This window comes from Pollachius pollachius, assembly GCF_949987615.1.
Source record: "Pollachius pollachius genome assembly, chromosome: 8".
NCBI classification, from domain to species: Eukaryota; Metazoa; Chordata; class Actinopteri; order Gadiformes; family Gadidae; genus Pollachius; species Pollachius pollachius.
Genome location: NC_136941.1, coordinates 12,190,101 through 12,214,328, shown reverse-complemented (window position 1 = coordinate 12,214,328; position 24,228 = coordinate 12,190,101). Strand labels below are relative to the sequence as shown.

Here is a 24,228-nt window from a genome sequence, read left to right as displayed (position 1 = left end):
AGTACACACTAGGAGGAGTCGTGGTTTACATACAGTAGCCACAGTGCGATGGAGTAGAGACAGTGCAGTGTCCACACCCTGGGCCGGAGACACACGCTGAGTCAGCCCCCCGACTGACAGAAGGGCATAACTGCTGTTCTCACTGTGGATAGAAACTCAATTCACTGCCCACTCATGTGCCTCGCTGACCTTGTACACACACAGCCGTGTTGGGAGGATCACAAACAGCTGCTACAGTTGCTACAATTTCCATGTTGACATTGGGCTTTTTTACTCTGAGTTATTCTGGGGTTGGGTTTTGATGCGAACACAACTCTTAGTACTGCAAGTTAACGTTGATGGTCAAAGTAAACACATAATAAAGAGCTGTGCTGTAAACGGCGCTGTGTTGACCGTTTTCCACTCAACTCTGAAACACCCATGTCTTGACCTGGATTCCCAAGGTAAACTGCAACAACCCTGGGGATAAACCATAAACACTAACAAAGCAGAACCAAAAGTCCTTTAAAGTGATCGTTACCCAGGTTGAAGTATGAATCCTACTCGTTCAACTATTAGGGGTAAGTGTAAAAGTGTCAAGTAAAAGTTTCAAGAAAAGGAACTACTTGTGTAACACAAATCAATACTACTATACACTAACACTACCCAACACTCACTAAATCATACAAAACAATGTTATATTTGCTCGCTTTCTGGGCTGGACCTCTTCTTGCTTAATGACCCATAATCAAACACAAACAAAATGTTGCTGTTCTGCTAGCTCCTCCTGGTTTGGGTGCCGACTGCCGGTGGCTCAGGTCAGGATCTCCTGCAGGAGGTGCGACCTGAGGCTCAGGATCTGTAGCACCTACTGCAGGAGGTGCTATCTGAGGCTCAGGTCAGGATCGGTGAGACCTCCTGCAGTTCAAGTCAATGAGGCTAAAAAAGGCCATTTGTGAAGTGTGAATTGGTAAGGCCTACAGACTGGGGGGGGAATGAGGTCCTTGTGGAAACTATTAAGCCAAAACAAATTGACCAGGTGAGAACCAAAGGAAAAAGAGTGGAGAAGTTTGTGTTCTGTATTCATGAAATTCCCTTCTGTATCATGCTTCCCCACTGGCTAGTAACCCAAGTTGGAGGCAAGCTGATATCCTCTTGCTGCATTCACTACTGGTCTCAACCCCTGTTCAAGTTTCACTGAGTCACCATGAGATCGCGAAAGGCTGGCTCAGGCTAGTGCATCCTTTTAGGTTTGGTTCACCTAGGTTCCAGAGAAGGAACAGAATGGCTTTCAGGCAGCACTTGACAAGATCTGCTGCTGGTACAGCACCAGTTTTTTTTCGATACTCCCTAAATAAACAGACACGGATTCGAAATTCCTTTTACGCAGATAAAAATATATAGTATTGCATCCAAAAACTGGGGATTTTCTCAAGTCTTTTTATTTCAGTACGCAGCACTGCAAGCCAAAATGACAGATCAAGTTTTCACTACCATTAGTAACAGTTAAAGCAGTCAAGTACGTACAGCCACACTAACAGCCCATAGTACACAGTTGGTTCAACTCTGCAAGGACTACCAAGTGTTCAACACTAAACCAAATGGAATGAACAGCAAACAAACAGTGGAATGCCGATTGTATTGTCAAGTAGAGCAGAACCTGGACGGAACAAAAACATGTGAACATACAAACAAGTGCATGGAAAATAAGTAGACACCGCAAGCTGTTGGAAACCAACAAAAACCGCTGGAAAATAGGTCATTTTAGGGTTGCGGTGGGTTACAGAATAAGAAAAGTTAACATGGCGCTTAGCTAGGGCACTACAAATTAAAACCGTTATTCCCTCCACTCTTGAATTACTGAAATCCACAAAGGTTAGGTAGCAGATACTAGAAGTTACAGGCTGCACACGGTAGTCAATGCCACAAGGGGGCGCCAGAGTACTAGGTGAGGTCAAAAGGTTCTGCGGGACTTTTAGCTGCTGGGAGTCAGTGGATGAGGAATGCAGAAGTGCTGCGTGGAGAGCTCCTTCCTCCGCTTCCTCTAGTTGGCGTAGGTCTGGCGCACGGCCTGGGCGATGTGCTTGGCGCTGATCTTGAAGAGGTCCAGCAGCTCCTCAGGCTTCCCGCTGCGGGGCACACCGCTCACCGCCATGCGGGTCACCACCACGCCGGGCTCCTCCCCCACCGCCGACAGCACCGCCTCCCCGAGACCACCTTGGGAGGGAGAATGGGACAAGAGTGAGGGTGGCCAAAATTGAATACCAGTAGCTGGGAGGAACCCAAGCGCTCTTCATACGATGGCGGCACAGTAAGTGTACCGCCATCGTGTAGTTTTCTTAACAAAAATACAAGTGTCATTTTCTTAAAAAACTACAACCTTGGTCGTCGAAATGATTTGATGGTAAAGCCCTGCAGTCAATCTGAAGAGCAAAAACAATTTGAGCGTACCCTCTTTGTAGTGGTCCTCCACGGTGATGATGCGTCCGCCTGTAGCCCTGGCGGCAGACAGGATGGTGGCAGCATCCAGGGGCTTGATGGTGAACGGGTCTACCACACGGATGTTCTTCCCTGGAGGAGAACAGTAGGAACGCCCGGCAGGTCAGAAAGGTCATTCAGCAACCCAGAAATCCAAGTTGACATACATCAAGGCTTTTATAGTGTTTTTTCTCTTTAAACCTCATCATTGATTGCTACTTTAAAAACAAGACCACTGTTTCAGGCCATGGTTATTTAAAACAAAGACCTGCATTAAGACAAGCCTGCGATCGAGAGTCGCCTTTAACTGCAGTGTTTCTGTACTGCCACTAGATGACACCAGTCACTCACCCTCTTTAGCCAAGATGTCGGCAGCTTCCAGCGCCTCGTGCAGAGTCACACCAGCTCCAATCACCGTCACTTGATCGTCGTCAGACTGGCGCACCACCTTCAGAAAAACAAAGTCAAGTTCCCGTCAAATCGACATACACAGTCTATTCGTTATAACCAGGTAGTCGAAGAGTAGCACTTACCTTAGCCACGCCCACTTCAAACTTCTCATCTGGGGCGTAGATGACCTTTGATTCTGGCCTGCTAGTGCGAATGAAACAGATTCCCTGCAAGACAAAGGGGCACGCCGCATGAGAACAGGGCCCGCTACAGACAACCCCATCCAGTTAAAGATAGGCCGGCTGCCAGGGGAACACCCACCTTGATGTTGGCCGCCAGCTCCACTGCCCTCTCTGCGGACACCGCGTCGCTGGGGTAGAAGACTGTGCATGTGGGGATGGCACGGAACATGGCCAGGTCCTCCAGGGCCATCTGAGAAGGCCCATCCTCACCTGGGGACAAGCCCAACCAAGGTCAGTGGACAGAGGGCTTTCAACAGACACCCGGGGAAATGGGTCTTCATTTACAGTAAATAAGCCAAACCCTTCCATTATTTACATGTGCAGTTGTACGACGTCCATCGGCTTGTCCCATTTCTAATAAGAGTTCTGGAAGTACTGGTTGGCGGAAGCTTACCTATGGAGACCCCGCAGTGGGAGCCCACCAGGTTAACATTAGACTGGGAGATGGCACCCATGCGGATCTGGTCGTATGCTCTGGAGAAGAAGGCTGCAAACGTGCTGGCAAACGCCACCGTGCGGTCTCTAGTGGCGCAGCCGATGGCCACACTGACCTGCAGGCAACAGCAGTAGTTTCAAATTCAAACAAACAATGTAAACCAACACTCAATGATTAAAACTGCCACCCTAATACAGGTGAAAGTCAGCTCAAAAGAGGTGAACATTAAAGAATTTAAATGATTAGTCAATGTATAATTCCTATATATTGTATATGTTCCTAAAATGTATGCATGCCAAGTCACAAACACTAGTATGCAACATTGGATTTGGGATGCAACACAAATGGGCCGTTTAGACAAGGACAAGTAAACTAATTAGGATTATGGGGACAGAGAATAATTAGCAACAGATTAAGACAACCTGGAGCAGATTATGGTTGGTGTTTATAAAGAGGAACTACAAGAAGGACCCGAACTAGCATAAGGTTTTTCAGCAACTTGTCTTTTACCACGATGTCAATGCATGCGATTACAATATACAGGCAATGCATGCCATTATCTTTACAGACAGATACAGGCTTGTTAAAAAAGGAGACAATGAAACATAATGGGCGTCAAGCTGAGCCGGTAGAATCATTCCTGCAGGGGGCTTGATTTACCAAGTTCTGCTCGGCGATGAAGCACTCGACGTAGCGCTCGGGGAAGGCCTTCCTGAAGGTGTCAGAGAAGGTGGAGTTCTTGGTGTCTCCATCCATGGCCACCACCCTCTTGCTGGCCTCCCCCAGCTTGGCCAGCGCAACGCCGTACGCACGCCGGGTCGCAAACTGAGAACAGGAGGTTGACCAGAGGAAATATGAAGGAAAAAAAATTATAATCGCAAGCGTATGCAGACGACCAAATGAGAAATTCTTGAGATACAAAATGGTAGTTCTACTGATCATATTTTAAACACTCTTTAGTACAAAAGCACATTTTCAGCCATGCAGAGACTGAGTTAAATTCAGCCCGGCATGGAGAGGAGCCCATGGGTACCTTGTCTCCCAGTTTGTATGCTGGGGGTTTGGGCAGGCGGATTGGAGAGAGGTCCGCCACCGCTGTGTCCTCCTTGGGCAGCTCGGCGACCATCTTCTTGTTGGGCACCTGGATCTGGTTCTGCAACTCCTTCAGGAGCTCGTCCACACGGTCCTTGGGGATGGGTTTCCCGTGCCAGTTTTCCACGTCCTCGATGTCTAGAGCCAGGGAAAGAGGAGGAATGTGTGAGCCGGATCTTGCATACGAAGATAGGAGGACATGCTTTACGTGCCACTAGAGCACGGTCCACTCCCTGTTTGTCCGGCCTACTTTTGAGTCCTTTGCCCTTGAAGGTCTTTGCCACGATGCAGGTGGGCTTGCCCTTGACCTGCTTGGCCTGCCAGAAAGCCTTGCACAGCTCCTCCACGTCATGGCCGTCCACAACGTACGTGTTCCACCTACACCGAGAGACATCACCATGGTTACTCATGTTACGCCTAACAATAATGGTTAATCCAGGACAATGTGACCAATTTTAGTTTGACTATATTTTTAATAAATCTTGCCCGGAGATTTACAAGTTACAATTTCCGTGTCATTGGTTAGGAATGCCATAGCCATCTGTCCTCTAAATTACGTTCTGAGAATTCTGTTTAGTTTATTGAAAAATAATAATCATGCCCTTTTTCTTTTACAGCTCTCGAATCTTACCTACAACATCTTTACCCACACAAGTCAAGCACCAACACAGAAGGTAAAACAGTGACGGGAGATTAATAAGGAAGGTAAAAGGAGGAAGAGGAGATGGCGCCACTGCATCAAACTGTTGAAACTCACCCAAAGGCTTCACAGCGCTTGCGGTAGACTTCCATGTCGTGCTGCAGGGGTGCAGGCTCACTCTGGCCCAGACGGTTAATGTCCAGCACAGCCACCAGGTTGTCCAGCTTGTAGAGAGAGGCGAAGGACATGGCCTCCCACACAGAGCCCTCGGAACACTCCCCGTCACCCATCATGCAGTACACACGGTAGCTACAGGGAAAAACGACATTAGGAACCAGATAATACCCTTTTCTTTTAATAGTAAAGAAATTCGCCCCACAACCAAGTACTACCCATTGATCTTAGCCAATGCAGGTCATGAGCAGGTCCGATAAAGAACACGGGGCTCATGTATAGGCTAGTGGATAATCCACTATATGAGCCCCGGGTTCACGATCTGATTGCATATAGCAAACAAAGTTACAATGAATCGCCACAGTGACATGGACAGTGTCTAAATAAAGCTTCTCTTCATTATCATTAGAGCTATGATGCAAATGGTGAATATTAAGCCTGCGGTGGCATCTGTACCCACAGTTTGCAATTTATTTTCAGCACCAACTGCCGCTGCAGAATAATAAAAATTCACAATAAATGTGTAGATTCATGCATATGGTCTGAGATGTCTACACTATAGGTTGGGTCTTTTACTGAGATCAAATAAAAACTCTTTGAAAATACACAAAGTAACGCTCCTAACCGGCACCAGCTGTCTCTTCGAATTCAGTCATATTTATTGTATTGTTTGTTTATATGTAGGCCTATTTATAAATGTCACCACACTTTTGACGTCTTCTGAGACATGGTTATAGGCTATGGTAATATTTGCTATAGTAAAACCACCACCATCCGTGCACCAACTGTTCTGGTTTCAATTTGTATCCATTTCAGCACACGTCGTGCCGCATCAGTCCTTCTAAAATATATAATTATTATCCATATAAATATTATTCCTGTGCATTTTAATGTTTTTTATTTTTAGTTTTATGAATGCATACCACTCACTGACAAAAAATAAAAGGAAGACTGCGGGGTTTCCCGGCTGATAATTCGAATCATTGACTCTCAGGGGAGAGCCCTAGAAAACTGCTAAAGTTCAAGTTCAAGGCAAAGGTCAAAAGGTTCCGATTCACATGTAGATAAATACTTCAGCAAGAGTCAGCACCATAAGAAATATCCAGCTCTGAATAAAACCTCACCTAGATTTGTCAAAGTATTTCCCAGTGTAGGCCATCCCGCAGGCTGCCCCCAGACCTTGGCCCAGGGAGCCAGTGGCCACGTCAACAAAGGCCAGTTTCTGGTGGACAAAGGAGCAGCAGTTCATAAAAAAATACAAATATATTGAAATCATGGAAATGGGGACGGGACATGGTTGAATGGCTCACGGGTGTGGGGTGCCCCTCCAGGTCACAGTCTATCTTGCGCAGGTTCAGCAGGTCTGCCTCCTTCACATAGTTGGCCTCTGCCCAGGCGGCATACAGGATTGGTGCAGCGTGGCCCTACGAATAGATATCATTCATTTAGAAAAAGCACATGATTGCCATCTACCAAATAGTGATTGTGGAATTCATTGTGAACGTGCCAACCTTTGACATGACAAATCGGTCGTTGCACTGGTTGCGGGGGTCATCGGCTTTGTATCGCATGGAGTGAAAGAACATCACCGACATGAGCTCGGCTGCGCTGCAGCATGAGGTCGGATGGCTGGACAAAAAGGGGCAAAACACAAGTTAGCAGTTTACTCTCCCAAGAAGAGCTGCATCGTTAGAACACACCAACCCATGCGTTACTGAAAAAGAATCCAGCTAATATTCCTTCGTTGGCAACTAGTCTTGCAGGTACTGGCCAATAACAATTAGATTAAATAGGTGAATCCAGGTCGGCAAGACCAGTTTAACCAAATATAGTAAGCAATTTATACAAAATCTCTAGGCCTGCATTAGAGTAGTTTGTTGTAGAAATTATTAAATTGTCTTGAGTAACCCTTAACTGAACCATTATGCATAAAAATTTCAAGAACATGCTGCTGGACTGTGGCTTGACTATTCAATATTGAAATCAGACAGGTTTAGAAACATGCATTGGTCCATAACAGGTTAACTTCCCTATGTGTGTTAATCTGAAAGGGGTCAATATTTCACCTACTGTGGGGACATACGAGGTTATCTTATTCAAACATTGAGACATTGAGTGTCCAATTGCATTCCAAAAACCATTCCACAATACTAAGCGAGTGATATTTTACCCCACGTCCTTCCCGGGAAGACATCATCCTGCTGACGAACAACATTATGTCAAACTTAATGTTTTGGATGTCTATATTAATATGATATTGGAACTATCCTATTGGTTTATGTGCCACGCAGTCTAAGCTGTAATTGTACATCACACATGTGTGACTGATCAAAGCAATGACAGGAATCAGTTCCTCAGGTAAGACTTGAAACAACATTTCCTGGTGAGCCGGTATCAACTATAGGTTTGAACAGTCTATTTCCTTGTCCTTTGTAATGACTAAGGAAGTACAATAAAAAAAAAAAAAAACTGGTTTTCCAGGTGGAGTTGTACGGTTTCATTTTGAGCATCATCCATGGTTTATCATTACCACTAACATTGTTTATATTTTATCGAGCAGGTCACAGGGTATATGGCGGATTGCAAAATAATGAATTAAAAACCAAAAATCAAACCCCTGCCGCTATAACTTTAAATATCAACGTCAAGCGTACCGCATGACCCTCTCGCGAGCATGTGACTCGAGTTAGGAAGAAGAACATTAGTGAAATACGACCATTTTATATCACGTTCCCTTTGAGTTTGCCACGTTTTTTTTAAAAAATGACTACGTTCAAGTGTGTTTTTCATTACGCACAAAGTACAACCGCCATACTGAACACACCCACACAACGATAGGCGACAAAAGCCTCAGCTCAATGACACCAGTTCTTGATTTTTGATTTTTTGAATGCTCCGGAAAGTTACAAAGTAACACGATGAAGATGAGGACCCATGTTCTGTTACTTGTATCAACCATTCATTGGATAGAGCCCGTGCATGTTTATGAGCCGCACGTGCCTTTAATGGCCCACGCGAGTACAGCGAGCTCTGCCCCAGCGTGCTCGCCGACCGGGTCGGTCGGCGAGAGCACGACCGACCGACCGGTCCCACACTAGTTAAAAATAAATAAATAAATATATATATATATACTCCTTGAACAGTGAAGTGTATCGGCTACAGCACGTATTATGCAACACACTGGTCTGGCTTCTGCCTTCTAGTATCTGCTAATGAACGTCCATCATCATTGAGCCTATGGAAGGACTTACCCGGAGTTTGAAGCGCATGTCGCATTAATGGAGTGGATCCTCAGCTTGTTGGCGACGTCTTTCAGTCCCTGCAGAGTTTTCTCATCGGGTTTGTGGTAGCTAGCCATGGCTTTGCAATAGTCGAAGATGATTATCAATTTATTGTAACAACCGTGTTCCTGCACCAAGCCGTAGACAACCGCTGGTAGAGGTAGCGATGAGAAGGAGGACTTTTATGTCTTCCTCGGGAACCACTCCCACCTCGGTCAGTCATTGGTGGGATCGGAGCAACCGACCTGATCTCATGTGGCACAAGAAAGTACAAAATGTGAACCTTTTTGGATTACTTTACTCAGGGTGCGATTTGTGAAAAAACCAGAGGGGGGGATAATTTTGAGAAAATTAAGACGGACCCTGTGTATTTTGGTTGTTAATTATTACGATGTAATGGTGAAAATACTTTGGGTGGGGGTGATAATTTTTATCATCACCGAGGAGAAAAAAAAAATAATTCAGCAGAGGGTAGGACGTGTAAACCAGAGGGGGGGATAATCCCCCCCACCGGCAAATCGCACCCTGACTTTACTCTATATACGATGTGCTCCCTAGAGATTATTGCACATCTATGATATATATCGTTTAAAACATCAAAAAAGAATGCATCTAGATAACCCCATAAATGTTACTGTACCTACAGCTTTACTGTAGATGTATAAGTATACAATAATTCATTCAAAGATTGGTTGTATTCATTGAGAAAAGCAGGGGCTGCAAAATACTCAAGTAAATACTATGCATTAACACTTTGCGAGACAACTTGTAGCTAGAAAATCTACCTAGATTAAAAATTAACTACGAGATAACTGGCAGACTGGTCACTGTCTCTTTAAGGCGGTTGAGTATTTGGCTGGAAGGCAGCCAACAGGGAAATGCTGGTTGATTTTCGCCTTCTCATTCTTACTAAGGGATAATGGTAATACTCACTAGTACCAAAAGATTAAATATCCATTTTAAACTCTTAGTCAGTGAAATATTCTTGAATGTTTTTGTAGCAACATAAAATGTATATTTTATTAAACATACCAAAAAATGCATAATCACAATTAACTTGGGACACCCTTTTTGCTGTATAAAATGTGTGTGTGTGTGTGTGTGTATGTGTGTGTGTGTGTGTAAGTGTGTGTGTGTGTGTGTGTGTGTGTGTGTGTGTGTGTGTGTGTGTGTGTGTGTGTGTGTGTGTGTGTGTGTTGGGGAGGGGGGGGGGGATGTATGCACTTGGGTCTTCTTTCTTCTTTTCACATTTACCAACATATCCACAAACCGGTTCCATCATGGGAAGTTGACTAACACTTCCCCTTAATGTAGCCATCACGAAGTGTCCTCCGTCTCAGGTATTTCGTCTTCCACCGCAAGTTCCTAAAGTGTTGAAAACAGAAAAGTCAAACAAACGCCACCAGTGGCCATTTCAGTAAAATCCACGATGAATCGCTGGGTTACTTTAAGTCTCTCCTGTGCTTCCGCCCTCTCCTCTGAGGAGAAGAACTCCTTGTCCAGCCGCTCCAGGTGCATCAGACAGGTCAGCACCGCAACGCGGTAGTCCCCGGACTCAGCCAGTGGATTATCCGAGATAACCACAGCTTGTAGTGTGCCAAGCAGAGGAACAAGACTCTGCAGGGCCTTCTGATTGGATATCAGATTACCTCTGGGAGAGATATGGTCAAACATAATGTATGTGGAAAAAAATGCGGATTGGAGAGATAAGGGAGAATTTTTAAAACAGTAGAAGATTTGGTGACATTGTGATTTGATACAGGGGGCCCGATAGTATAACAGTAAGGGGGTTTGATTCCCAGGCCAAAGGCACTTGGTTTAACCCCCCATGTCTGCAGTCCACCCATCTGCTGTTGATTACGTGTAGGCCAATCCAAATTCCCTGGAACTCACTTCGGATCATTTAAGTTACTGTAGGAGCATAATTTCATTGTAATTTGTTCAAAATGCCATAGCCATCCTGTATGTATGTATGCCTGCCTCTGTATGAGGCATTTTAGATTTTAGACTCCTCTGGCTCATTTCTGGCCGATCTGAGAATTGTATCTCTGGTTGGTTCAGTGAATCCATATTGCCTGTCAATCACAGGTGCCTGAACACTTCTGATTGACGGATAAATCAAGCGAGGGAGGGAGCAGAGAAGGAGGGGGCCTTATTGGGGTATTTTTCCCTCTCTCTCAACAGCAATCTTACAGTGATAGGATCGCTATTTCAAAGTGTTTTGATGAATTGAGTTAGTTTGCTGTAAACCCTGTTCTTTTAGGACACCCTCCTACCTGACATTGAGGTACTTTAGAGATGTCATCCTGGGGCTAATGCCTTCCAGGGTCTCCAGCTGGTTGTCTCGGAGATGTAACGTGGTGAGATGCTCTAGTCTCTCCAGACCCTCCAGGCGCTTTATGACGTTCTGGGCCTGAAGAAGAACACGAGAAAGACAGAGATCAGGTCTTAACAACTTCCTAACTTTTCAGACATATAACAAGTAAGTAAGCCACTTCTGAATGGTTCATTAAGGTTAGATTACCAGATAAAGTTTCCGAAGTTTTGGAAGATAGATGCCATCGGTCGTGTCCAAGCAGTTGCCTCTCAGCTCTAGGATCCCCAGGTTGGTCAGTTGACCATACTGTAGGCCGTGCACTCTCTGAATTTTGTTACCTTACACATAATAAGGACATTGTATTGTTTTATTTGATTTACATGAAGGGAATGATGGGAATGATGATTGATTGATAGACCAACCACTAAGATTGAGGTTCTCGAGGGCAGTTCCGCCCAGGCCCTCCATATCTTCCAACTTGTTCCTAGCCAAGCTCAGCCATTGCAGGTAGGGAAACTGATCTAGAGGTAACTTTTTTAAACTTGACACTGCATTATTATCAATCTAAAGAGATAGAGAAAAAGTCGAATTTAATTACTCTTTTCAGAGCTTTTCTTTTTTGTAATGAGGGTTGACTGAATCATACAATTGGACGCATAGCAGACAAAACTTGCCTTCAACCAAAGCAGCTGTTTCAATGATGTCAGGCAAGAAAGGTCAGTGAGGTGATTGTTGGACACATCCAGGAAACGGAGGTGTACATATTTGCGTAGGGCCTCTAGATCTGATAGTTTCCTGTAGGACAGAGACCGACAGTGGGTATATATACAGACAGCGGGGACTGCCTGGCTGCAAAGAAAACCCATGCTCTGTGCTGAAGAGTCAGCATTTTATTTGAGTCCATTATCTTACTTGTCATTCAGGTCCAGTTTGACAAAGGCATGAGCTAGTCCGTTTCCTGTTCGGCACAGCAGTGAGAGGTAAGGCACAATGATGTTGCGGGTCAAAGGGCCGACCTGACGATCAGAGAAGGAGAACGTCTGCTGAGATTACATGGCACTCCTTCACTACCTTGATGACAATGGAGATAATAATAATGACTGCACCTTGACCTCAGGTGGTTCTGCCACTTCCTTTACTAGCTCTCCTTCGCCTTCAGACAGAGAATCGTCGTCCATCTCAGATGCTCTCACTATTCTTAATAGGTTTGTTTTTTTATGATCTTATCTCGTTGTGGAAGGGTCCACACATTGACGTTGACTTTCCTATTTGGTCCAAACATAAAGTCGTAAAATAGCAGATGCCGGTTAGACGACAATATGTGCAGACTCATGTCGTGTATGTGCATACCCATTCATAACTTACCTAAGTGCTGGTATTTGCAGTTAATGTAGAAGACGAGGATGACTGAACTAGCGAGCTCAATGAGCGGCTCTGGCTTCTGGGCCCGCGTTTGTTGTCGTAACCATAGAAACGTCTAACGTCCACGAACACATAGGTGGACGAAGAGCTCGGCATCGGAGCCACTCATCAGCTACAATAAGGAATTTACCATTATCCTTATCGATTTAAATACAATTCAACAGAAAACTAATAACCGGAATTGGCTTCCGTGATTGTCAACCACTATAACGTAAAATAAAAACAGACTATAGAGGAATTCATATTTTTTTTACTTTCCTCCTGCAATCAAGCTGTAAAGTGGAAAATGTTATTACTTTTCTTTACATAGGATCTTGACAACATTTGTGTCCACAAATCTCAAATAAAAAATATCTTATTTCAGAAAGAAATATACACTGTGCATTCACAAATATTACAATATTATATTTACACATCTCTAAATCCACACTATTGTTAGTGTGGTAATGTCCTATTCAAATGTGTCACGAGTGCTGGGGTGCAAAAGTGTTGATTTGCCATTTGTCATGTCAATTAAAATGCATATAATTATCTACTTGGAACAAATCTATTGTGCATAGAAATAAGAAGTATGATATTTTACAGTAAGTATCTAAAGTTAATCCTATGAGAGATTAAAAGAGCATAATTTAAGAAGTAAAAAGGTGCAATCTGTGCTATAACTCCCATCAGCCTACATCAACTGTTCATTTCACAACAGTTTTAAGGCTGCTTCACACCAAAGCTCAAGGGCAGAGCACAAGCATTGAGGTGAGAACACCTGCTTTTAATCCACTCCCAAGTTAGCCAATGATCCCTTCCACACTGCAGGTGGCACTGAAGAGTATTGCAGCGCACGCTTACGTTTGGCCTCCATTTTGACACGTTTTATTTTTTTTAATAAACTGATCAATAATTGGCCTAGACAGCGAGTCCACGCGGAATTAAATAATCCTCCGTTGTGGAGAAAAGGGCTCAAAAAAGTTCAGCCTCCTCTTAAGCTTTGGTGTGCCACAGCCTTTGGAGTGGAAGAAACTCCCTACAAAACCCACAATTCATCTGGGATTCCATTTTCTTTTTGTGATCTCCTGGTGGTCCGTCTCTGATACAACAGGTCCACTCGGAGGGTTGTGCACAGGGCTGCGTCCCAGTTCCTGAGGTAGTGGCGTCGGAGGCGACGGCTCACTCCGTCTGCATGTTGCGCAGGAGAAGCCCCTTCTTCAAGCCCCCCTGCAGCATCCTAGCTCCCAGACTGGTGCCCGTGACTCCGTCACTGCATGGAGAGGAAATTAAAACACATGAGAGAAAAAAACGTTTAATTCTGAGCAGGAAGTGAGTTTCTCACTTCCTCAGTTCCTGCCAGGGTGTCGGCATGTCCATCGGACAAGGTGCAACCAATGGTACGGAAAACAATTCCATTGCAACATTGAGCATAGAGACATACTCTATGTAAACCTGAGGCAACCAACTGACTCATGTGTGGGAACGTTGCCGTTGTTTGTGTGTGTAAAGCGTCACTCGAGCTTACACAGGACTGAACTTCCTCCTCTTTGCGTCCGGAGGCTCAGGTCTGTCTGCGATTCTCTGCCGCTGAAAACCGGAAAAACCGAGGACAGGAGAAGATAAGATTGGATGCAGCAACACCTATTACATTGATCATCGCTGTTCCTGTTTCCCGTAACCGCACAAAGACAACAGTGAAAGAAATGCTTTACAAACACGACTAGTGAAACACAACATTCTAACTCCCTGAGCCTTCAGACCCACCTCTTTCCCTGCAGCATCCTGTTGAATCTTTCTCTTTTCCAGGTTTTGCTGTTGGGGCAACCAAAACACAACGATGGTCAGGGTCAGTTGAATCAAAAAATACAACTTCTTCACATGGTCCAAATAAAATCATGGATGGGATAGTGGTACTTAAAAAAAAAAAAAAAAAATCCAATGAATCCCTGTAGTTACATTAAACCATAAATAACCCCTGAGCAGAGTGGACCTATTTTGGTGTGTTGGTGCCGTTTGACCCTCACCTTGTGAAGCTCCGAGAGCTGCTGATGTCTGATGAGGGCCTCCTTACTGGGGAACTGCCTCCGGCACAGGAGACAGGCCAGCTTGGACCAGTCTGTCATCCTGCCGTCCTTCTCCTCTTTCTCTCCCCCCTCTTCATCGCTGTCCGTCTCCCCACTGTAGGCTGGGACCAGACCCTGCAGAGGTGGGGGGGAAAGCTAGAAAGAAAGAAAATGGTGGAAACAACAATAAACATCAAAAGGTCAACGATCTGAGGTAATGACAAAGTGACAGTATTCAATGACTGCTAAATGTTTAACACACACACACACACCCTCATATCTGTTTCCCCTCCCTGAACTGCCATTCACACCCTAAGAGTCAGTCTATTGTCATGGTGACCTGCTTAGACGGATTCTACCATATGCCAACAGGTCCAAACAGACTGTCAGCCGAGATTAATCCAAGTGTCAGTATGTGTCTGTGTGTGTTAGTACACACACACACACACACACACACACACACACACACACACACACACACACACACACACACACACACACACACACACACACACAAACACACAAACACACCTTACCTCTGCAGTGTGTCTGGTGATCTGGTCAAGGAATATTTGAGGCCGTTCAGACAACGCCCCCTACAGGTCAGACAGAACTCATGGTCAATTGGAATGTTTGGAAGCAATGTTTTGGTAAAATATAATACAGACGGTCCCACACTAGTTAAAAATAAAAATATATATATATATATATACTCCTTGAACAGTGAAGTGTACCCAGTCTACTGTGTGAAGCTTTGAGTGAGAGTACGGCGCTTTCACAGACACACAAACACACACAAACGCACCTTTTTCTCGAGAACCGCATAGCCGGCGTCAGCGCTAGCGGCCTCTCTGCGTTCGTCGAGGCGGGCGTGGCCGGGGGGGCGGGGGAAGGCGGCGGTCAGCGCGGCGGAGCTGACCGTGGGAGAGGCGGAGGACACGGAGCGAACGTTCTCCTTCTGTCGGTTCAGGCTCTTGGCCCAGCGCTCCATGTCTTTGGCGATCTATCAGCAGGAACACCCAATGAGTTGACAACGTATGCCTCAGCCCGCTGGGGTCAGAGTCACTGGGGGACTGAGGATCATGCTCATGTGCATGCATCGGAGAAAGTCTTTCCCTACAGGGGCCGGGAATACCTGATTGAACCCGTTTATAGTATGGGCCTATACCGACAGTCAATACTGGCCATGTTTATGTTTGGAATATGAATCGGATTTGCAACACACCCAGTTCCCCCTAACTCATTGAGTTTGGAAGTGCAATACCGAAACTTGGGTCTTAAATGTTTTTCATTTTTTAAACACTGATTACATTTCTGGCAGTGGATTGAGAATAGATTGAGAATAGATTTCCACGAGGCCAACAGGGTTGGATGTGAAGTCAGTTATCAACAACATGCACCATACACCTCGCTCCATTCATACGTGATTGCCAAATACACGTCCAAAAATTATCACAAATTGCTCGACCGTATGATCTTTCCACCCTGGCATGTAAGAAGAAAAAAATTCTAAAGTCAAGTTCTGGACCCTGAAAAAAAAAGTTCATGATGCTCTACAAAAATAAAACAACATAAAAAAAATCCTGAGGGTTAACACCCACTTACTGCATGTGACAATAAATACACAACTGCCTTCGTTCCCATTTTAGCGTGACCCGAGAGTAAACCCGGCGAACCTGTTGAGCGGTTTTGTTCTTAGGCTTGTCCTTCCTATCCTTGCCTCCAGGGGGAGTGAGCGAGTCGGAGGGCCCAGAGCTGTCGCCTGGAGCAGCGGTCTCCTCGCCGTCCGTATGCGCGGGCACGTACGTGTGTTTCTCTCCGTCCCAGTACATATACTGCTGGCTGTGGGAGTTGTAGTAGTACTGGGAAACAAGAAGGGAACACACAACTGGAAATTCAGTTATACTAAAACTGTTCATTAGTATTTGGCAGATACTTGTACCCAAAGCAACTTACATGTTCAGGTACATGTCAGTAAAAGGTACAATATGCAAGATGTGCTCCTCACCCCTCCCTCTCCCTATTTTCTCAAAACCCCCACCCACAAAAAAAAATAGATTCCTCAAAGATTAACCTTCGGCTAATCAGGGTTAAACAGATTAACCCTGCAGCCATCAATTTAGCCTTTACCTGACATAATGAGTTTGAGCGCATTCAAACAAAAATACATTTGCATATTGTACTGCTAACAAACAGGTAGGATTCAAACCCTTGAGGCATCCCTTTTTTATAACAGACAGGCTACGGATGCTAGGGATCGAACCCAGCACCTTTTGGCTGGGGGTTCGATCCTCGACGTCCACAGAGGACGTCAATGTCGTCCGCCAATGCAACTCAAAAGACGCGTTTCGCGCGGGGGATTTCACCTGGGAGTTAGGGTCGTAGTAGAGGCCGGTCAGCGGGTCGTAGTAGTAGCCTGAGCTCTCGTCATACTGGTACGTAGACACATCCGGCACGGCTGCAAGAAGGAGGCACAGGAGAATAACTCACTAACTAGAAACAAAGGGAAGGAAACACAAGCAGCAAAGGGACCGCTCGCATGCGTACGGTATTGGTGGAGCTCATGCTCAGTGCCGGGGGTTGCAGGGGGGCCGGGGGCGGCTGGCTGGGGTTTTCCCACGATCTCCACCTGCTGAGCGACCGAGGCCTGGGAATAACAACAAGGAGATAAAACCACCGTCAGCACCACTTCACAAGGTCACACAAGCTCTGAGACGCACTCTCTAGCAGCAACAGGTACTGGGTGTGGCGTGGTTTGGTGTAGTGAGCAACGTAGAGGCTGTACCTTGCTGGCCTGAGCTTTGTCTGCCATGGAGAGGAGGGGAGGCTGGGTATGAACAAGAGGCGGCTGCATTGTCTCCCGGGTTGACGGCATAGCATCACAAGAGATCACTGCTGTAAGCGGTGAGACACAGGCGCACAAAGATCTTTGTGAAAAACAACTCTTTGAAAAATCATTCAATGATGGGACTTTATAAAATGATGATTCCAACCTGGTGCTGCTCCTCCTGTATAGGCCCCCATCAAACCGGCTCCAGCCGTTACCAAGGCCGGCCCTGGGGTCACAGTGCCATCGCCATAATCCTGTCCATCCAGGTTGTAAGCCACTGCTGCCCCCTGCTGGTACAATGCTGAATCAACACCTTGGCCTCCACCTGATCCATTCTGAGCAGTCTAGTAAAGGAATGAAGAGATAAAAGGAAGAAGAGGAGTTAGTTTCAAATAGAGAAGTTGACCATGTATACCTCGATGTGTATATGAATGCCTTTCCTTCTTATGTACTACTAAGTGCTTCATAGAGGTTACCTGGGTGACAGCCCATTGGGCAGCAGCTATGGCAGTGCTGGCCACCGTAGCAGCACTCACTCTGCTGCCGTCAGTCAGAAACACGTCCCTGGAGGAAGACGACAAGAACGACAACCCCGAAAAGACTCAGTGTCAGTGAGTGACGACACTTTCAGGAGATTGCTGTTGTTGATGTTGTTCTTCGATATGATTACATTGTGACACATTGAAAGTGCCCATTTCCAAAACTAACCCATTCAGCGCTTTATCCCTGCAAATCATTCATTATTCACGTTTCTATTGGCGAATGCGTTTGCCCCTTCCCTTGTCCAATGCACCGTGAACTATTGCCTGTTACAGCGTTGCTTTTCTCACTTTGGGTCCAATCCTTACCGTTTGGAGCCCTTGGCAAACTCCACAGCGATGGCTTTCCCATCGATGGCGAGTGCTGGCTGGAGCGCCTGCAGGATCTGGAGGAGCTGAGACGCCTCCTGAATCCAGGGGACATAAGGTGCACATGGTCAGAACCGCTATGCCAAACGTCAGCTGGACAATCCAGACATACATCCAGACGATCCAGGACTCATTGATCATGCACTCTTGAGCTGATCACCTTGGTTTGAGAATCGAATTTGCCGACTATCCATGTTGCAGAAAATAACTTGCAAGAACAGAAACCCCCCCCGCAGCTTGAGCTTCTCAGATTCAAGCCTTTCATCTTTGTGTTTGTCGAAACCAGCTTGTCTGGCGCTGGTAATGTTGCAGTGAGTCACTCCACTAGATGTGACCAATGGGGATCGCACTCACGACTATGGTGGAGAGCTGCAGGAAGGCGAAGCCGCGGTTGAGGTGGGTGTGCTTGTCCTTGATGAGGCGTACGTTGGAGGGCGAGAGGGTGGCGAAGGGGGCCAGTGCCGACAGGATGGCCTCCACCGACGTGTGCGGGCCCAGATTCCTCAAGATGAGAGCTGATTTTGGATTTTTTGGAAGAATATAATCAACATTAATTCACCTTGTATAGGGCTTGTAGATCGCAACCTCACATCATAATGCACCGTTTTGGGAGAATAGGAGCCTGGAATGTGAAGTCATTGTTTAGTAAATTACAATGAAATTATTTGTCATTGTATGGAGTCATTGTTTGAAATTGTTCTCTCATGCGAGATGTGGCAAAAACAGCTCATTAGCCTTTAGGATTTTTCTCTACTACAACTCTTCGCAATATGAAAGAGAATTGCCACCAAAAAATCAGATGATTCATTCTGATGTACGTGTCTATGTAGGAAGTGCTGTTGGCAACTGAGAGGAGAACTCACTGTCGTTGGCTACGTCAGCATGCTGCTGCGGGGTGTGCGTGGTGCTCACAGCGGGACCGGTGGAATGGTAGGGTGCCGGCAGGGGCAGCAGGCCCTGGGACCCCTCTTTGAGTCCCAAGGTCAGATCCCTCTGCAGCAGGGGCAGCTTTAGCTCTGCCTCTGAGGTAACACACACACACAGAGGAGGCCGTTTGCAAACACTGTATGCTTACATGACACGGTAGGGTCATAACGGGTGCAACACCTACCAGATTTGGGCACGCTGCATTTGAAGCACTTCTCTCTCCTCTTGAAGTTCTGCACACCACACTGTTGGAATAGAAATGGACTGGTTCAGTGGGGTAAACACCATCGGTGTTTCCCTCGAAAAGTGCTCCCTCGTACTCAAATCAAAAATGGGTTGTCATGAAAATGGTTAACACACTAACACACACAACCTTGTTGCAGAGCCAGTCCTCATTGGCCCGTGGTTTTGGGTCGCTGTAGTGCATAGCCACCCTCTGTCCAAGAATCGACAGCACCCTCTGAAAGAAAAGAAAAGAGAGGGTGGGGCGAGGGAGGCAGAGAATGATTATCAACAATAATTAGGCCAAACATGCGAGAGGCCTCATCTCACAAGAGATGAGAGATGAAAGAAGAGGGAGAGGGAGAGAAAGAGAATAGGACGGAAATAGAGCACCACAGAATTGCAACCTTCAGCTTTAGGGAAACTGGGACGGACTGAGTTGGTGTATGTGTGCGGCTTGCTGGCCCTGTTTAGCATGGATAGAAAATGTCCTTTTTCAAGGCTGTCAAATTCAGCTGCAACGTCCCACCCCCCTTTGCACCAGCTTCAACCCTCTGATCCATCATCATCTGGGGTGGACAACGTTTTAGCAACAGGAAGTTAAGACACTGGCTTACTGTGTAATGCAAGCTTAGAGTCCTCTGTTTTGAGAGAGAAATAGAAATAGAGAGAGAGAGAGAGAGAGAGAGAGAGAGAGAGAGAGAGAGAGAGAGAGAGAGAGAGAGAGAGAGAGAGAGAGAGAGAGAGAGAGAGAGAGAGAGAGAGAGAGAGAGAGAGACTGACTCAATTTTCGAGAGTCATCAATTTAAGAAGGGTATAGAGAGAGCGGAAGGAGCCGGCAGGTCCCATTGTATAACCTCTGCCATTAGATCCCACACAGACATCAGCATGATATAACATAAGCGTGCCTCTATTCAACACTTTTCAATTTAGGTATAAATCAAAACCACTTGCCCAAGAAATATGAAACCCCCAACCTACCTCTGTCGCAACAATGTTCCACCCAGTTTGGCTGTGTCATACTTGGGTTTTTTCGATTATTTGCATATGATGGAGCAAGATGTGAGCTCCATGAATGCGTATGCACGTGTATGTATGTATGCGTGTCTGTGTGGGGAGAGTGACCTGATTGGTCTCCATCCAGCGGCTGGCCTCCTGTATGAGATTAAACTCGACGAAGGCGAATCCTCGGCTCTGACCTGGACACCGCCCAGCGCCATGGCAACCGAACAACAACAACATAACAACAACGCAGTGAGGGGTTAGTGCTTCATGTACAGAGAGAGAGAGGCCCTGTATCGGCACTGATATCATTGCAATTTAGCTTCCTCAACCCCCTTGAAATAACACACAGCAGCATGTGTTTCACCAAGGGTTGGAGGATGCAACGTAGGAAGTCTTTCAACAGGGTCTGGTAAAGGGATGGAGAGAGAGAGAGAGAGAGAGAGAGAGAGAGAGAGAGAGAGAGAGAGAGAGAGAGAGAGAGAGAGAGAGAGAGAGAGAGAGAGCTCTACCCACTCATTTTCGATGCCATTACAACGCGCCCCAGAAACAAGCACAAGCGCACACATAAGCACACACACACACATAAGCACGCACACACACACACACACACACACACACACACACACACACACACACACACACACACACACACACACACACACACACACACACACACACACACACACACACACCCTTATGAGCAATTGAAGATGTGGACCAAACACACACACCCACAGCTCTACAATTCTAGCGTCACAACGGTGCTTTCGGACATAATGGTTGCACAGGTTTTTTTGAAACACCCATCCTACTCCTACATTGTTATGGGCCAGGTGCAGCTATGTCCAATGGTCTTTCTCTTATGTAATTTGGCTGCAATTTGTTCTTTATGAATAAAAATAGAAAACCAAATACAAAATGACATGGGAAGTGAAATGTATTAACAGTGCAATATGAGCATGCTAAAAAAATATTGGTTTCCCATAATGGAACTAGACAGGAAGGTGTTACCCAAAACCAGTAGCGCAGCTGGGATTGTTGGAGTTTGTTCTGGAGAAAACTTTCAAATGAAAAAAAGCCTCAGCTGTAATATGGATAATGGCAGACATTGAGGAGCTCAGACAGTCGTATCCTAACCAGCAGAGGCAATGGACACGTAAAGCCGCAGTCATGCAAACCAAAAAACATTCTAACACAAATAACAAACAAACAGAAAACACACTCTGCTTCAGCTGGCATACTCTCTATTGACAAAGTTAGTCTGTGAATGTAGCTCATCTAACATCAGACATTTGTTTTGTCAAAGAAGAAGAAGAGGCGGGAGCGTGGAAGGGTGTGAAGAGAATGAGAAGAGTGGAAAGAGAGGGGACATAGAATGCCATGGAGGGGAGACCCCCAGGCCACGCACGACAAAACTGGATATGTTTGAGTGGGTATCTCCTTTGCCGTCTGCATGGGTGTTTTGTTGTGGTCAATGTGTGCTCGTCGCAAGGTTTCAACAAAAAGCTGAGAGTTGAGGCAGAATTGAGCGCAGAGGCCAGAGGTATGCATATTGACACATATGCTTTATTTTCTCTGAAGAACCGCCCCCTCCCACCATCACAGTATGGGGGAAGACAGTACAAGGGGAGGTGTGAGTGTTTTGGGGGGGGGGTAAAAGAAGAAGGAACTAAATGGTTGAGACCAAGCAGAGAGGATACAGAAGTAGCAAAGAGCTTTAGCTATGAAAGGGTTTGGTCGTGAAGGGTGAGGGATAAAGTATTGAGAAAATAGGTAATAAAAGAAAAAGAAAATGGTTGGCAAAATGACGGCAATTGACAAATTCTCACCTGAAGACTTGTTCCTCATGAGGCGGACCTCCCTGGGCTGGATTCCCTGCTCCAGCAGCTGGGCACGGATCTTAAAGAGGATACAGGGCGTTAAAAACTATTAAAAAGGCAACACCTGGATCTATGCTTCTCCAGGAGGGAACCAAAGGAGACAAAGTCCATGGATATTCATGAACAAGAGACTGTTGCCTGCAAACACACCTCATTGGCCGTGGCGTTGGGTGGCAACATGCGCAACATGATGATGTTGCTGGGCCTCTGGTTCTGATCCAAATCTGCCCTGTAGTCCTGGTCCCGCTGATCGAACTCCTCAAAGGACAGGTCCAGGATGCCACCGGCCCCCCCTGCACCTTCCTCTGACCCCGCTGGGAAGCTCTGCACACAAACAGACCGAAGGGTACACACCACCTCAGAGAGATATGGTACAGTGAAACACAACACATCACAGAAATATGGCACAGTGAAACAACACGTTGCATGGTGGAACATAGCTAACAGCTTAACATGTCGCGATGCATGCGTCGTCAGTCTAGCTTACCATTCTGCTCATGTCCTCCTCTTGCCTTACAGCTGCATTGTATTCCGGTTCCTCCTGCGGGGCCCCGACGTCCCGGCCCCAGTTGCTGTCTCCATGCCCCGGGTGAGCGGGTGCACTGTTGTTATGGAAACCACTGGCGCCCGGGCCCTGGCCCCGGGCCTGCTCCTGTGGGCCGGTCCGGAACGGCTCCTCCCTGCGGCCTGGTCCGTCCTCGTCCCTCTGGAGCCTGGGGAAGGCGGGATCAGCCGGGGGAGCCGGGGCAAGCGTGGGGCACGGGCCTGCCGCCTCGCGTCCGACCTCTCCTCTCTGAGCAAAACCTGGGTGGTCCTGGAGACGACCTGGAGGGAAGTCACAGACGACGCCGGGTTGATCCTCGCGGCGATATTGTCTGTTGCCCTTGTCTCTGATGTCATAGCCTCCTCCGGCCTCCTCTTCCTCTTGGCCATAGCCTCGGTAGTCCATGTCTCGAAAGTTGTGATCATTGGAGGAGTTGCCATAGCGACCCATTCGGTCACCACGCCCACCCCTTCAGGGAAAAACAAATAGTTTATTTGAAAAATGTAAACCTTATGTAGATGGATTTGGTTGGAACAGCAGGTGTGGTCGGCGTACCTTCTTTCATAGTCCATACTTGGCCACTGAGTTTGTATGATTGTCCTCCTTCCCCTTTTGTGGCAGCTTTAAAACTAAGGAAATGCATTTTATTTATCTGAATACAAAGCCCCAGCTCGTATCTACTACACACTATAGAATGCACATTTTAAAAGGGACACGTAGGATGGGACATGGAAACAAATTGTGAAAAGTCTCTAAAATGCATGCTTCAGATCCAAAAACAGAACAATTTAAATACCTAGTACCATGAATGTAATCGTGTATTGTCACGATGCATTTGGCTAATGCATAACGTGTTAGTAGTGTATAATGTAAGATCAGCTGTATCTAACTTGCGCACAAATTTCACCTGCAACTCTGCAGCATCAGCCCTGACACCTCAACAGTACACTAGTATTGTTCACTAGGCAATATGGCAATGACACGAATATACAGTAGTTGATGTCAATGTTAGCCCTTTAATTAAACCGTTATAACTCAAATACACAAAACCATATTAGTGAAGTATTCAAGCAATGACGTCTGGCGGTCATCACTTCTGGACGGCGAGCTGCTGTTAGAACGCTAACTAGTTAGCAATAGCTTCTGCCTTGTCAAGTTGTGAAGATATCAACTGTTTACGTCATGATGAAAAGGTAATAAGGACAAATCCTTACCAGTGCCACTCGATCTGCACTATATCCTAGACTGTCATGTAGGTCAACCTCGAACAGAACTTATTTTCCACAGAATCCAACAGAATAAAATGGCTACAGAGAGTCTGGCTTGTAGCCGGGGGGCAGAGGCGTGACCGACTGGGAAGGCTGCCTTTCTCCGCTTACCTGATTGGCGCTGTAAACGGCAGTGCACTTTCACACC

General features: G+C 46.2%; 3 protein-coding genes across 4 annotated transcripts; all 3 read right to left on the bottom strand.

Annotated features, from left to right (window-relative positions):
• Window positions 1-1,403: 1,403 nt before the first annotated feature.
• tktb (transketolase b) lies at window positions 1,404-8,876 on the bottom strand. Its single transcript, XM_079741437.1, has 14 exons — window positions 8,683-8,876; window positions 6,943-7,060; window positions 6,742-6,855; window positions 6,556-6,653; window positions 5,375-5,566; window positions 4,868-4,995; window positions 4,559-4,755; window positions 4,186-4,350; window positions 3,484-3,640; window positions 3,169-3,299; window positions 2,991-3,074; window positions 2,809-2,905; window positions 2,431-2,550; window positions 1,404-2,196 (listed from the first exon to the last, which is right to left on the bottom strand). Exons 1-14 carry the CDS (start codon window positions 8,787-8,789, stop codon window positions 2,024-2,026), a joined length of 1,881 nt encoding a protein of 626 aa, XP_079597563.1. The 5' UTR covers window positions 8,790-8,876; the 3' UTR covers window positions 1,404-2,023.
• Window positions 8,877-10,023: 1,147 nt separating this feature from the next.
• lrrc23 (leucine rich repeat containing 23) lies at window positions 10,024-12,498 on the bottom strand (the record flags this gene model as incomplete). The annotated part of the gene is given in 10 exon segments (XM_079741005.1): window positions 10,024-10,077; window positions 10,159-10,363; window positions 10,989-11,125; window positions 11,237-11,367; window positions 11,452-11,593; window positions 11,704-11,824; window positions 11,942-12,045; window positions 12,136-12,221; window positions 12,395-12,476; window positions 12,478-12,498. Coding segments are annotated over 10 exon segments (1,077 nt in total). The 3' UTR covers window positions 10,024-10,029.
• Window positions 12,499-12,714: 216 nt separating this feature from the next.
• Window positions 12,715-24,157, bottom strand: rbm10 (RNA binding motif protein 10). Of its 2 annotated transcripts, none has more exons than XM_079742016.1 (23): window positions 24,027-24,157; window positions 23,368-23,441; window positions 22,756-23,281; window positions 22,419-22,592; window positions 22,218-22,287; window positions 20,509-20,582; window positions 19,535-19,621; window positions 19,346-19,406; window positions 19,098-19,256; window positions 18,589-18,749; window positions 18,175-18,272; window positions 17,803-17,890; window positions 17,490-17,670; window positions 17,282-17,391; window positions 17,044-17,143; window positions 16,863-16,954; window positions 16,173-16,358; window positions 15,302-15,499; window positions 15,033-15,092; window positions 14,458-14,652; window positions 14,198-14,245; window positions 13,959-14,020; window positions 12,715-13,703 (listed from the first exon to the last, which is right to left on the bottom strand). In XM_079742016.1, exons 2-23 carry the CDS (start codon window positions 23,382-23,384, stop codon window positions 13,613-13,615), a joined length of 2,838 nt encoding a protein of 945 aa, XP_079598142.1. In that variant the 5' UTR covers window positions 23,385-23,441; window positions 24,027-24,157; the 3' UTR covers window positions 12,715-13,612. The 2 variants fall into 2 exon arrangements, with proteins under 2 accessions (XP_079598142.1, XP_079598143.1); XM_079742017.1 differs by having other exon boundaries at window positions 17,282-17,388.
• Between the last annotated feature and the right edge of the window lie 71 nt (window positions 24,158-24,228).